Source organism: Pholis gunnellus, assembly GCF_910591455.1.
Source record: "Pholis gunnellus genome assembly, chromosome: 9".
Classification (NCBI taxonomy): domain Eukaryota; kingdom Metazoa; phylum Chordata; class Actinopteri; order Perciformes; family Pholidae; genus Pholis; species Pholis gunnellus.
In genome coordinates this window covers 7375273-7390257 of record NC_136535.1, presented here as the reverse complement: position 1 = coordinate 7390257, position 14985 = coordinate 7375273, and the positions used below count along the sequence as shown (strand labels likewise).

Here is a 14985-nt window from a genome sequence, read left to right as displayed (position 1 = left end):
ATGTTTTTTATTACGCATTACAATGCGTTTTGTATGCATAGGCTTGTCAGTGAGTGTCTAAATTCATTTGTAGATCGTTATTGACCCAGTGTCTTTGAGTGCCCTTTTTAGAGCAGAAGACAACCATCTGAGAGGTATTTTTGGAATTGGATAAACAGCGCTGAAAGCTGTCATTGTCATTTATTGATTACCCCATTAAGATCATTCACTCAATCATTCACTTGGACAATTGCTTATTGAGTCAATCAGTCGCTCAATCATCTGTGTATCTGATGCTGGTTAAGTGAAGGTCCTCGCCTGTGTTTACATGCACGCTGATATTCCAGCGTTTTTTCCAGCATTTCCCAGAATGTGCTTGCGCGGTTGTGTACCTCCATTTGCAGCACAATAACTGTGGTTACAGCCATTATCAGTGAATTCATGCAGTGATCAGAACACACAATTGCTGTAGTTACACAGTTCTAGTTTTTTTCTGAAAGATTGTGTGGAAATGCATTGACCATAGTCCAAGCATAGCAACACACGCTCAGTGTGCTTTTGTTTTTGTTTGATTACAGTGATTGTTTGTGTTTGGATCCAGTTTTAATGCCCATCAACTCCAAGCATCTGAAATATAAAAAAATATATGCGTATAAAAACGCATCTGAAATAAACACATTGTTACTGAAGACAAGCATCTTTCTGTTGCACATGCAAACACTTTTATTAAACATTTTGGATATCTTATCATTATGTGCATGTAAACAAAGTCTGAGTCCTTCCTCATCTCTAACCTTTTTATTTATGGTCTTGTATTAATTTCTGTCTGACTGTTTTCTGTGTGACGTTTCCATCTGTTTGTCGACTTGTCACATTAAGTCTTAATCTGACATTTTATTTATGTATTCCATGCTTTCACATTTGCTTTCCTCTCTTAACACCACTGCTCACAAACACTCTCTCTCTCTCTCTCTCTCTCTCTCTCTCTCTCTCTCTCTCTCTCTCTCTCTCTCTCTCTCTCTCTCCTTTTTTGGCTGCCTCACTCTTCACACACCTTTCGCCTCTCTTGTCTCCAGAACTCTGGCCACAAGGACTGCGATGTCCAGTATGCGGAGCTGGATACTGCAGCTTTGGCCTCTTCTCCCAGCCCACGAAGCTCTGCTCACACTGGCCCTGGGGACCTTGTCGAGTATGCAACCATCCAGCCTAGCTCACACTAGCGCATGCCATTATAGGCCTTTCCCCTCAGACTTTGGCCTCAAGGTACACAGACTGATGCACCCTTTCCCATCGTCCATTCCCTTTCTCACACACACTGTCCTCCCTTCATATGCTCCACATGGTTCCCTTGTCTCCCCTTCCTCTTGAGTCTCCGCCGTCTTATGATTTCCCCGCCGCTGCTCTGCAGAGAGTTTGATTGAGGCGGGGGTATTTTCAGGCTCTACAACATAGACTAAATCCAGCTTGCCCATTATTGCGAGCCATAGATGTAAAACACTTCATCAACTTCTCGTCTTTCAGTCTTTGCATGCATGACTCGTGTTCTTAGAGAAATCTGCCGAGATAGTGTCTGTAAGCATTTAACATTCCCTACTAATGTCAATGATACGGCCCATTTAGCTGCATGAGTCTTTTGCATGAGCATCTTAGAGGCATGCGCTCTCCATGCAATCGCATTTGTAGACAGTGGTTCGGGATGTTCATCATTTATGCTTTGCTGAATCTTAACAACAATCACGGTGCATAATATTGAAGGTATCTCATGTAAAATATTTTTTTCCCCCGAACAGTCGCAAACAAAATGTCTTTCAAGTGATTATGCCACACTTGACAACCCTGATTGGTGCAAAAGCAGAGCGAAGCAGAGCCCTCATCTACCAGACGCTGCTCTGCTCTGATCTGAAGGAGATAAATCCTTCCATCACACACTAACACAGTCCCCTGCGACACTTGAACTCATCATTATAGACATACAGAAAAGTGGGATGTAATAAGACCCAAAACTGCCATGCTAGTACTGTTTGGAGTGGTTTCTATGGCAATACCTAAGGCAGGTGATTTTACGGGCCATTCAGGAGGCCTTCTTGAAGCAATTGTTGAGACATGCTGAGGCGCACCACAAAGTGCGTGTTATTGGAATACTGAATTGGCTATTCTCTTCCCATTTCGAAACAATTTCCTCCCAGGGTGTAAATGTAGAAGTAAAATACATTATTGCCCACAAAGCCCTAAAAAAGTCAAATCCATATACATTATTGCGCACAAAGCCTCAAAAAAGTCAAATCCCTATCTGGAATGAGTTGTTTGTCTTTTTAAAAATCTGAGAGTGTGATTTACCGTCGTGTATAGAAAAGGCAGAAGAACACATTCTTACCCTTTGTCATCTTAAACTGCAGCTCCAGATGGCAACAGTAGACACTGTCAGAAGTACACTAATAGAAACCAGAAGCAATAGACCAGTGAGTCCAGCTCTCTCCGGACAAAGAGACAGTTTGTATCCTCCTGAGTTTTAATTATTTGCTTTGTGATGATAGCTTGACCCATTGTGAAAACAATGATGAATTATCAATTCCTCAGTGTACCACTATGGACTCATACATAACAGTCAGTTCAATTAAACATTCTTTGACATGCATGGTAAACAATTATGTTATCTGTTGTTGTCAACAAGCTTCTCTGTCCGTTATTGGACACCTAAACAAACGCTCCCTGCAAGCACACAGCAAGCTTGGTACAGAAGTGATCGGGGAGTGACAGCAACATACTTTCCCCACAACCCTGTCTCATGAAAATGATGCTGATGTATTACTTATTTATTTTACTACTTACTATCTGGTAAAACAAAGAAAAGAAAAAAAAAACATATGCCTATACCTTTTTGTACACCACAGTAGTAGTCTGCCGAGTAGTCGCCAGGTCCATGTGGATAGCAGGCATACAAAGTCCCTCAAAAAGGTGCAACATATGAGATTTGGAGCATTTCGATTGCCTCTCACAGCTCTAAACATGGCTAAGGTGAGCCAGCAGCTCACAGCTCACAGCTAACAGCGCTAAAAGTGCTAACAGTGCGAATGTGCTGACAGAGCTAACTGTTTACGTGAGAGGGAATGGAAGGGTGGGTGCTACGCTTCCGTGACAGCGCTCAACATGAACATGACAACTAGCTTAGCTGCTAACTAAACAACGGTCACAGTGCTGACAAAGCTAGAAATGTTTAACTGAGGAGGAACCAGAGGGCGTGCGTTACGCCTTCGCGACAACGTCTTGGGTGGGGATATCGTTATCAGCGGTACCTAACCGCATAAGCGCAGTGCAGAGCGGTGGCCAGTGGGGCACAAAAACAGAGACTCACACTGTTGAAATTTCCAATATTTGACTAAGACCATGATCTTTCCATAACCATATCCAAGTGCTGCTAGTAGCTATATACGCATTACAAATGCATCATCCTTATTTGCAAAGAAACTGCTGGGGAAACAAAATACATCAATTCATAACATATCTTCATTACGTTAGTAGAAAACAGACTTCCATTCCATTCCATGGGAACACTTTAGCAAATTGGTATTACATGAATGTAATTTCAATGAGAAAGGGTTGCTCGCCACAACTATACACCCTGCACAGCTTTCAAGTCTCAAGTCTTTGCCATGTGCACAATACCAACAGAGAAGCAGTCTTTGGCAATAGAATTCTTGCAGTAGTTCTCAGGCCGCCTCCAAACAAGGCTCATTAAATATATATAAAAATACTTTAAATGACAATCTAATGGCATACACTATACAACATGAAATAATATACATTTGCGGTCGACAGGTGTACAGTAATTGCTGAGTATGTGCTCCTGCACGTCAGAGTCTGCTCGGTGGAAACAGACCTTATGAAAAGCTATATGGGGAGCAGCCACTTAGCTAAACTAGTGGCAAATGTATGTCGCAATGTAGAACACCATGAGGAGCATTGGCAGCTGAAATAGAGTCCACAGAGTATATTGTTAAGCAAGGAGACAATCTCATGTTTGCCTGAATAAGCTTGGAGAATTTTAATATGCATTTTCAACAATAACTTTATCTAAATAAAAAATCACCAAGATATCAACATAGAAAATACTTAACATTGTCTTTTGTAGAGCCTGGACTGTGTTATTATATTTATAGATGTATTTAGGCTTCCATAGGAGTCAACAGAATTGTTAAGGATTGTGACTACTGATTAGACAAACCGAGCATCGTGCTATTGGTTGAGCTACCGTGTTCTACCGTTGGCACGCGTTAGCTTAGCCTGTGGCATACTAGCAGTTAGTGATGGACAAGATTGGTGGAAGGTTGCTCGGTTAATGAGTTCAACCCAAAAGTGGATGTTATCATAAGGATGGCAGCCTTCTTGAATAGAGCTCCTAATTTATAATAATAATGCCCTCATCAAAGGAGTTTGATTATTTTTTTGCCTATATGGATTGTATAATGTTGATTCAGCACATTGATTTACAAGAATATTTAAAAATGGCACTTCAGCAATGATAGCCTTAACTCCGCCATGCAAATTAGCAGGTTTAATTATTCGTGCCTACATACAAAACTTTAATACAAAACCATGTGCATACAGTCCATATTAACATCCCAGACGTATCTTTGGTATTAAATCTTTGGCAGCTGCATGTGGAAGGAAGCTCCTTAAACTCTCCCAAAAATATTCACACTAAATCATAATTTATTCTGGCTTTGGGTCTTCAAAAAATCTCATTACAATATCTTCAATTTTTGTGAAAGAAGGGTAAAAGTAGACTGTATCTTTAGATCCTTTTTTCTAAATATCGGAATGTTTTTAGGACATTACTAAAACAGGTAAAAGTGAATTAGAATAAGAGATATTATCTACGTTTACGGGCAGTTTTTAAACCTTTTTAAGATATATTAAACGTTGTTGGCATTGAATAGTGATAAAATAGTAAAATAATGATAATGTCTTTCAACAAGCATGCAAGGCATTATCTAATACATTGCATGTGTAAATCTGCATTGTAAAAAAAATAAACATTTCTTCTATATATGTATACTGTAAATACTTTTTACAGGACACAAGGAATGTGTTAAATCGGATCTGTAAACATGTTTACAGTCCTGAGACAAATTAATGAATATTGATTCAATTCTTATGTCGGCTTTCACAATGTGTTCAGTCAGCAGCTCTGTGGTTGATGGTATACTGTAACAGTCCTCCGGGGAATTGCCTGTTGACATTCCCAGTCTGTGATAAGGCATTAAGCCTCGCCTTGACTGGCTCCAGCCATGAGGTTACAGCATTCAATAAAATCTGTGTTTGCTGAGGCAAAGACTGAACTACTAGTTCATATCCTGGGTGACAAAATCCTCATTATATTCTTTGACAAGAGTAAAGGCTCTTAAGTTCACCTTTGGCCAGTGACTTAAATCTACCGACAGTTAATCACAGACTGATTGCATTTTCCTCGCATCCGTTTGCTTTGACAGAGTTATTACATTATCAGATATGAGAACTTATTTGGGCCGTACTTCGCCCAAGGTTATGCTATCTACTCAACATATACTGCTGCTTGAAAATGATTTCAAGGTGAGCCAGATTTCATTTAGATTAACCCCCAGTGGTAAATTAATGCATTTGAGAATGTTCTTCTTCTTGTCTTCTTCTGCTTCACATTCATACAAAGGTGCTAATAAATCCCAAAGCTATTATTTCAGTGGAGGAGAGGATGTCTGACCTGACAGAAAGTGAAACTGACCTCGAACCAACTCTGTAATGGGTTGCTGATTCTTCGATGTTGGGCCTTGACTCACATCTTGACCTGATTTTTATATATATATATATCAACACCGTGGCCACTTACCATTCAACAACATAGCTAGCCACAGGTGTTGCGTTAAAACAATAAGACAACCTCTCCAGATCACACAAAGTGAAAGCACCTGTAGCCTTCTGTTGCGTTTTTGCTCTTTGAATAATTGTTGAATCTTCACAGAAGGGTTTTAAAGTTGCCGTCCTCTCTGTTCTCGCAGTGTAAGCAGCTTGGCAAGCTGAATGGACGTGCTGAAGCTTGTCTTGTCTAGTGTTTGATTCCTTGGCAGAATAAACACCATGACTGAAGACAGACAAGCTAGTAGAATGGTATCAAACGGAAGTCATCCGTCTATTTTGGGTAGACCTTTTGGTTTTCACATTTGCACCTTTTTCATTTCCTGTTACTGTTTTTGTTTATTAGGTGGAAATAGACTTGGGAAGAACACAAGATGCTGTCTTCTTTCATTGTTTTTTAAGACCTTTTTGAGCAGACACACATGAGCATGTGAGGAAAAGCCGCAAAGGCAGGCAGACTGAGGTATTCATTCATTTGCATAACATTATGCTCTGCTCCCCAATGGAAATGAATGGAAATAGATTCATAATATCACTGGATGATAATAGGATTGCGCATAACTCATAAGAAACTCTGGATCAATGGTGATCAATTGTCAAAGATACTGTGCAGCAGTCTTAAGGGAAGCAAGTGGATTTTTCCTTTACAACAGCTTCCTAAGTGCAAAGATGCGAAACACAGTCACTCAGCTACAAGAATTTTGAATATATTCATCAAGCTTCTTTCAGAATCAGCTTTATTGGCCATGTACGCTTACGCACAAGGAATTTGACTCCGTCGTTGCTCTCTACGTACATACACAGAATTTACAATAAACAGGAAAGATGTAAGCATAAACATTTCACGACTATGTAAAATATAAATACAAATATATATTCAAAATGTGTATACATATATACTGTATATATGAACATAACCCTATACAACAATGCAACAACAGCGTCAATGGTATTAAGGTGATAGTGCAAACGGAGGTAGTTTCAGCTAAAAACATACACTCTGTGTAGGTGTAAAGGAGGAAATGCAATGGTGGTTTCTTTTATGATATAGTTGGAAGGGGGAGAACTTCACATAACAAAACAGAGTCGATCTATCATCCGCCAACAACACAGGTTGCTCTTTAAAAATGCATGGTTTCTTTACGGAATGGTAATGTAATGAATGTTACATTATCCAGGTCCATCAAGTAAAGTACAAGGTGGACAAAAGAACTGGACTTAAAATAGATTATGACAATTTGTAAAGAAGAGGTGACGTCAAACATCAGGCTCCAGGACACGATGTCAGCTCATAACATCCTGTAAAGGGGAAAGCTCCAGATGTTGTTTAACACTAGACAGAAGCAGATGTTGCATCTGCTTCTGTCTAGTGTTAAACAACAGGAAATAATTAGCATGAGAGCTGTCGAGTTAATAGTCGATGTTCTCAATCAACTTCCGTAGTCGCTTGGGTTTACATTCAGTTTTTCGGTGTTTGAACCCGGCAGCGGCCACAAGTCACCGTGTCTGCTGAGACACTGCTTAAGGTTTTTCTCTGAACAGAGGGCTCGATCACTCGCTGCACTTCAGGGCTTTTGGTTTTTCACTTTGCGTGCCGCAGAAGTCTGCAGATAGGCCATTACTCTAAATCATCGAAATCCTTGGCCCGCTGCCGAGAGTTTGATGCTGAAACTTTGGAAAGGCTTAGACACAGAAGTAGACACATTCAGCTTGTATTCTGCTGTAGATCACCCTAAGGCGACATAGTCTGCGGTCATAAATAAAATGTATTGATTAACCAAAGTTAGGGTCAAACACCGTTGCCAAATGGCACACAAGCATATGGGGGCATCTGATTGGAATGAAATGAATAAAAGCTGATTTTGTGTCATAAGCCAAAGAATGCAAATAACAAACAAGCTGAACTTTTTAAAAAGTTACAGACTGTAATTTAAGGCCAAGTATGTGGTTGTAGAAATGTAAAGCCTCTTTGTGTAGGCTTTAACTCTGATGCCCTCAGTGGCGGAAATAAGCAACGATGGCTAAAAGCAATGCCGACATGGTCTTCCGTCTGACAGCAGGCTGTTGTTTGTGAATCTTCTTTATTGTGGAAAAGTACTTGTCAATGTAAACCTGAGTGTGGGTGTGCTGTCAGTGTAGCAGATAGTTTTGCTCGCAGCAGGTATAGAAATATGTGATTCTCTGCAGCTCAGACTGCACCATGGTGCCTCCTGGAAATGCATTTGACGTTATCCACTGTACTCCATTGATGGAAGGAACCCACCTGATAATAAATACCCCCAGCGACCCGCAGTTTTAACCACGTCAATTTGATACATATAGAGCAGGTGTTTGTCTTACTAACATAATACATTCATTATCATGAAGTGAACAAATAACAAAACAAACTTTCTGTAGAAAGTCAGTTTGTTTGTTGGATATATCTGTCTGTTGTTAACTACAATATTCATTTTTCTGCAGTGGAAATGATGTCTCTCCAAGATGTCAACCGCTCTGGAACAAAAACAAAAACAAACTTTTATTACCGTGGTGCCCCACTCACTTTTTTAACATTTTGGGAAATACACTTATTTGCTTTCTTCCCAAGACTTAGATGATAAAAGTGATACCCCTCTGTTATCTGTCCTGTAAATATACGGCTACAACTAGCAGCAGCCTCTTAGCTTAGCTTAGCATAAGACCAGAAACAGGAAAATCACCTTTGTACCGATTAAACAAAGGAGACATAATGTATTAAACCATGAGACTCAAAGGTCCTGGTTGGCAGATTAGTTTACTGCTAAGAGCCAGGCTAGCTGTTTCCCTCTGTTTCCAGTCTTTGTGCTAAGCTAAGCTAAGCCAACCGGCTGCTGGCTCCAGCTTCATATATGACAAACAGAAACTCTCGGCAAGAAAGTTAGTGTCCAAAATTGTCAAACTATTGCTTTAAACAATCAAACACCCAGACTTGATTCATAGTTTTCACTGGACTGAGAGCGGTTTAGTTGACTGTATTTTTCTTCACAGTGGCACTTTATCCCTAACATGTTCCAAAAGCAGTTTGCTTAGTTTCAGGGCTGAATCCCAAATGTCTTGAGACAAACCAGTAAGTTGGAAAAAAGGAACCTGCTCCTCAAACTGTTGGTTTTAATTTAGCTTGAAATCACCAAGGTCTTCTCAGCAAGCAAAGAAATGAATAACCTGACAAAGTAAAAAAGTTTTCTTCAGCTGCTTGAAGGTCCCTGATACCGACCTGAAGCAAATAAGCTTTGCAGACGCTTTTGTCTCCAGCATGTGTGTCAGGAGGAGTTTACTTGCATGTCTTCTGCTGTGAAAACACGAATTCACCTTCACACACGATCGCCGTCCGCTCACCCTTTTGTCTAACAGACATCCACTGTGCTTACCTCGCCACTCATCCCTCACTATGTCTTTTCAAATTAGAGCGTATTGCTTCAGACATTGTATCGCTCAGAGTACGTGTTGTTAATATTGAGGGCCATTGTATGAAATGAAGGCTGCATTTCAGTTGAGACAAAATTTTGAGCTTTGTTTGCTCATAAGTTACTTTGTTTTTTTTATGGCCTGCTTTTTAAAATCCCTCGTTTTATTCCCCAAGTTTTACCCATTAAATCATGATTCATATTTGTGTTGTGACGATTTTATTGTGTACGGTTAATATTCACATTTTTATGTTATTATTATTATTATTATTATATGTTTAAGACATGCAACATTTTGTAGGCAGATTTAAGTGTGTTTGTGGTTTTGTTGCCCCGCCCAAACGTTTTCAGAGTTGGGATCATCGTTTTCGTAGATGTAGAGATGCTTGAGGAATATTCGTAAGTTACATTTTCACTCTCATCCATTTTTTTTTGTTTTGCATGTCATTTCATTATCATGTATTTATCCTTTTTCTTTGAAGACAACACAAACACATTCAAGGAATTCCTTAAAAATGATTGCTGTTTAGAGCTGCTTAAGTCCTTGTGGCCACACATTAACAATGACAAAACAACATATTGCTATTATTAAGAAAGAAACTGCTGAATCATTTTTTTTAATGCACCTCGCAAGTTTATTCTCTTGCAGTGACTTTATCTTTGTGGGAGAAGGGAGATTTGATTCTGGTCAAAGTTGACCCAAAACATTGTTTGGTAGACCCTACAAAAAAGAGCAACAAGAACTGAAATTCACACATAAAACAGTTTTGGCTTAAGGCACTATATTCATATTTGTGCAGATCAAGATTTGGTGGTGATTTCATATCCTGCTAGGGTTGTGATTTATATAAAATACAAAATATAAATATAATTGGAACGAGCAGGTAGTTTTCTGGAGAGCGGAGTCAGTACAAATTTAATAGCAAAATACAATTGTGGTGTTTGGAACTTGACTCTCCGTCCACCCAAAACACATGTCGGTGCATCATTTTAACTGAGTGAAGGCATCTGTGTCAGGAAGTCTTTATTAAGTCTAATCCAAGCAGTACATGTCCCCAAAAAGTGGGAGGTATTGCCTTTTCTTTCAGTGCATTTAATCTATGTGTACTCACAAACACAGTTTTGCATTCCTCATCCGGTGCCAGTACCTTGATTAAAAACTTGCACAGCCAGCACTGAATGATACAAAATAAATACATGAACCTCTGCACTTTTCTACAGAGTTATTGACTCTAACTCAGAACTCCAAGTCACAGCTTGGGAACCAAATTCCAGGTTTACACAAGTACATCAGCGTGATGGCTGACATACCCAAGAACACTGTGTGCACAGCCCCACTGATGCTTTTTAAGCCTTTATAAACCTCCAAGTAGCAATTGGAAGCATTTTGTTTAGACTTCTAATACACAAACAGTCAGACAATGGATGCGTCAAAGAACATGATGTGCAGCAGAATGCTGGCTCCAGTCCTTATGGTTAAACTGTATATTGGCAGGAAAGAAAACAAGTACATTTTGCAAAGTCTGCTGTTTAAGAACATCTCACAACCCTGTCTGGATGTTTGATATTCACTCAAGTAATGATAATTACAGGGAGGCATTACTTTATCAAATCATGGAAACAGCTTATAGGGCACTGCAGCTATTTTACTTGTCGGGAGGAGTTCTACTCAGCCTGTAGAAACAGCTGTGTAATGTCGTATGTGGCTCTGGAGTGAGCTTTCTATAGTATGAGAAGATGTGGGGGTTATTTGCCAGACAGAGAGCGTCAATTAAGATATGCTTTTGAGTTGCATTATGGGAATTGTAGGACTCAAAGTCAGCGCCTCAGTAGCATCGATTTTGATCTTTTTTTAAAATCTATCTCTAATCTATCTCTCTTGTGTGAGTCCACCAAAGTAAATGCTAAATTGCTGGGGTGCCCCTTTAAATAGACACAGTTTTACTCCATGTACTGACAGTGCTGACATCATTGTAGGCATGCAAGTGTAACCAAACTGAATGCAATCATTGAAATCAGGTCAGTTGGCCAAATACAGGCAACTGATTAAAGCAATCTTTTTACAACATCTGTTGAAACATCCAGATGCAAAGCGAGATGAAAGGGCTGATTTGATGCATCATAATGACCCGGAAGCCAAACCAAACACCTCCACTATTTTCTGTATCTGTATCCAACCCCTTTCACCGCTATTGAGCCACAATACCAAAAAACCAGCTGGCCTAAAACAGTTTGCACCACCGTCTGAGTTTGCACTTTTCTAATTCATGGAAATAGGGCCTGTGTTAGTGTTAGTGGCCAGTAATGCACATATGGCATATTAAATGCCACATCTGGTATTGAAAATAACTGACTGCTCCTACAATTTCCCTTTACTGTGAATATAAAAGTAAAAATGTGTTGTAGAAATACAGCAGTTTTTTACAACCTGACAAGTCAACACAGATAATAGCAGGAGGATAGACAAAACAATATTAGTTGAGGAACTCAAAACAGTATAAAAAAAGCATGAATACAGAAGATAATAGTTAATCCAGCCCCCTACAGAAAAAGATTACTGAAATTTGACTTTTATACTATAATATAAATTGTGTTTCTACTGTCTGATGAGTAAACCATTTGTTATCCTCACTGGTTAACGGGCAAATTCACAAAGAATGGATTGCGGCCGCTGATAGCACCATGAATTATGTATCATTTGCAACCCCTATCTGCCCCATCTCAAAGTCCTATTCACAAGTTATTGAACAAATGATATTACTGTGCAAACACTCCCATAGAGTTTTGCAATTTCCCTTTGTTTTGCGTCTAATTGCAATTACCCATGTGGCAAATTGTAAATGTGCTTGAGGCCAATGCGTCGGTTGTGAGGGGGGAGCGTCAGCCTGAGCCATAAGACCCGACACGGCGAGTCGATCCGGGCTTTTTTTTTTTTTTAATACCAGGCTCGGGTGGGAGTCGTGCTCATTTAACGCACGAGGCACTGCGGCGTAACTAAACAACAATTAGAACAATTAAATCTCAGTTTTTGTCCTCATGTATTTAAAGAAACGACATGTAGTGGGGTACATTCATTTATTTTTCATGACACAACTGTCATTGCATCTTGTCCCTGCATTCCAAAATATCTTAGTGTGAGCGGACACCTTTTATGCACTTCAGTTACCACCAACCCTCTGAAGAGGCTACTAATTTCTCTGTAACTGCGAGTGGCTATTAGTGCTGATCTCTGTGAATTGGACTGTCTTTGCAATGAGGTACTTTTGCATTGAAAGGGGCCAATTTTGCACTAAATGCCTGCATATTACCTCATTTAAATATGTGACAGTAGCACAGGAGCAGCGGGGACATTTCACCCTTTTGCAGGTGCTTTGAGAAATACACGGTTTCTCGGCACAGGTTCAGTGGTCGCACAATCCTCTGGTGAATTCGCCCCTCACTGTTCTGCTGTGCACTGCAATGTACCGGTGTGATGACGCGCCACTGCGAGGTTCAGTCAACTTTTCCTCAGATAAAGGAAACCCCCTGTGACCCTGCAGTGTTGTCTTCTCTCCTCTTCTTTTGTCTCCTCCTCGCAGGACTCTGGGAGGCGTCCAGAAGAGCTGTTGAACCCGGCTGAATACATGAGCTACCAGCGAGTCTGCAACATGGAACCCTTCCCCGAGTCTCAGCCCGCTCCGGCCTTCCCACCCACTACTTTCTTGCCTCAGCACCCCTACGCGCAGCACCCACCCAGCGAGCCCACGTACTCCAACACGAGCTTCCCCGCCCCCGGCCCCGGAGCCCCGTTCACGTTCCCCAAGGAGCAATCCGTGTGACACACCACGTGCAACTCCCGGCTCTGCGAGAGGCGACGTGATAGTGCCGCAAACGCTTCACGGGGAACGAAGCTCCGCTGAACGGATGTGCATCCACTCCCACCTCGCTTCTGTGTGTTCTGAAAGCTTAAAATGCGTGAAAATAATTTCTAGCTCTGAATCCCCCTGTGTATTGTGCACCGCTTGCTCCACTGAGGCTGTCTGTAGGAACCCGCTCACCTGTGTGATGTTAGCTAGTCGACACTAACTGCCCTCTACACCCTTCACCCCTCTCGAGTGCCCACTCATCCTGTTTGTTTTTGATTGCTTCCTCTCACCTTTTGGATATTTTGCTTTTTTTGCTAGTCGTCTAAACCGTGTACAGAATATTGTATCACTCAAGATGCATTTTTTTTGTTGTCTTTCTTATGTTATTTTTTACATTTCCCACAGTGGTAGTGACCTTTTATAGCAACGTGCTTCTTTTGTTTGTTTTCTGTTTGTCTGTCAATCATATGCTTGCTTCTTTGAAAGTCATGTACTGTATGTGTGATCGAGTGTGTTCTGGTGAAAAAAATAAAATGTGTAAAGCTAATTATCAATCTATAATGACATGGACCCCTTTAATGACAATTAATGACAGGGTTGTTACGTGAAGATGTGAATTGGCAGTCTCAACTGAATCCTCCGTTACTTTTCATAATGGCTTTGCTGTTATGGATTTTGACTGGATATTTCGGACTTTTGGAAGTGAATGTTATCCTCATGAGCCATGAAGAAAAAAAGGGCTTGCGATCAAACAGTATCTACTCTCTTCTATTTCTCCATGTATTATTATCCATCCATCCAAGGTATTATTATTATTATTATTATCAGATAACAGTAGTTGCCAAAGACAAATAGTTTCATTCATTTTTTGTCCGTTTGCTCTCACTCCAGCGTTTACATAAAAACTACCTTGTTCGATGGGAAATACAAATAGTTGATTGGCAATGTGCTACACTTTCCCAGTTTACATCATTCGTTTGCCATATGCTGTATTTTTCCATATCTGTATGTGACAACCTGAGTTCCTCACGGAGGTTGGTTTGAGGTCCTTTGCGTTGTCGGCCCTTCCTGTTTGTGCAGAGTTATCAACCGACAGGAGTTGTTCTTAATGCAGGTACAATAGGTGAAGACAATCACATACTTGGGTTGTCCTGGGGGAAAAAAAAGTAAAGAAAACAGTTAAAATAGGTCTACTCATACCTAAAGGGAAAACTTTTTCAAGGACAGCCCACACGTTAAAATAAATATCTTTTAGAATATGATTTGTACTAATATAGCCTGAAGAGTTTCAAATCAGTCGAAGAAACACTGAAGAGAAAAGCTTGCTACTGTATTTTTTTATAGAATGCTTAGTTATATACGATAGCACTGCACTTATTTTCAGAGTCCATTTTACACTGTGACTGTTCATTTCGAACCATATATAAGCTAATGTGCTTGACGAGCCAATTTCTGGATACTGCCTCCTACACACCAGCCCTCTAGACACAGCAAATTTGCTTAAACTGAAAGTTCACTTTTTTTTTTTGCCATGTCAAATGTAGGTTTGGAAAAAAAAAATAATGAAAAGAATATACTTTGTGTTTGTGCTCAATGTGAAAAAAATAAATCCTTGAGGTGTTGAAGGTTATTTAGTGTTTACTCTTAATGGTGGTAAATTTGATAGAGTAAAACTTGTGAGACTTTCTCCTGTGCTCACCTTGTTGTCTTGCAATGGCTCGATATGTGTGCTAGCATTTAGTTTAAGCAGTGGTCTCTGGTTCAACCCGCTGAAGGAGTTTGATATTGCTGTACCTGCTGTGTGATAAAACACTGAAAACACTACTTTGTCTTTTTGTGACACATTTACT

At 40.1% G+C, this 14985-nt stretch overlaps 1 protein-coding gene across 1 annotated transcript in view; it reads left to right on the top strand.

Moving 5' to 3' along the window:
* nectin1b (nectin cell adhesion molecule 1b) overlaps window positions 1–13108 on the top strand; it is a gene marked incomplete at its 3' end in the record, with an annotated part of 148544 nt that extends 135436 nt beyond the window's left edge. The window contains exon 10 of the mRNA XM_079166222.1: window positions 12869–13108. Within this exon, the coding sequence (XP_079022348.1) occupies window positions 12869–13108 (240 nt within the window). The remainder of the gene's footprint in view (window positions 1–12868) is intronic.
* Window positions 13109–14985: the final 1877 nt, after the last annotated feature.